The sequence below is a fragment of the Rhinopithecus bieti genome, unplaced genomic scaffold (genome assembly GCF_001698545.2).
Source record: "Rhinopithecus bieti isolate Rb0 unplaced genomic scaffold, ASM169854v2 scaffold_68597, whole genome shotgun sequence".
Lineage (NCBI taxonomy): Eukaryota > Metazoa > Chordata > Mammalia > Primates > Cercopithecidae > Rhinopithecus > Rhinopithecus bieti.
The window spans coordinates 1-433 of NW_016869541.1; the positions used below are offsets into that span (position 1 = coordinate 1).

A 433-nucleotide genomic window follows, 5' to 3' on the forward strand; every position below is an offset into this window, starting at 1 on the left:
TACCTCAGCCACCCCCTCCTCCTCTTCCTCCTCCTCCTCCTCCTCCTCCACTACCTCCTCCTCCTCCTCCGCTACCTCTTCCTCCTCCTCCTCCACTACCTCCTCCACCTCCTCCTCCACTATCTCCTCCACCACCTCCTCCTCCTCCACTCCCTCCTCCTCCTCCTCCACTATCTCAGCCTCCACCTCCTCCTCCTCCACCTCCTCCTCCTCCTCCACTACCTCCTCCTCCTCCTCCGCTACCTCTTCCTCCTCCTCCTCCACTACCTCCTCCACCTCCTCCTCCACTACCTCCTCCACCTCCTCCTCCACTATCTCAGCCACCACCTCCTCCTCCTCCACCCCCTCCCCCTCCACCACTCCCCCCTCCACTTCCTCCTCCTCCACTACCTCCTCCACTACCTCCTCCACTACCTCCTCCTCCTTCTCCACC

General features: G+C 63.0%; 1 protein-coding gene across 1 annotated transcript; it reads left to right on the top strand.

Moving 5' to 3' along the window:
- Positions 1-22: 22 nt before the first annotated feature.
- LOC108525547 (uncharacterized protein DDB_G0271670-like) lies at positions 23-346 on the top strand (the record flags this gene model as incomplete). Its single annotated transcript, XM_017866486.1, has 1 exon — positions 23-346. A coding segment is annotated over one exon (324 nt), but the record flags the coding sequence as incomplete, so codon positions are not given.
- Positions 347-433: the final 87 nt, after the last annotated feature.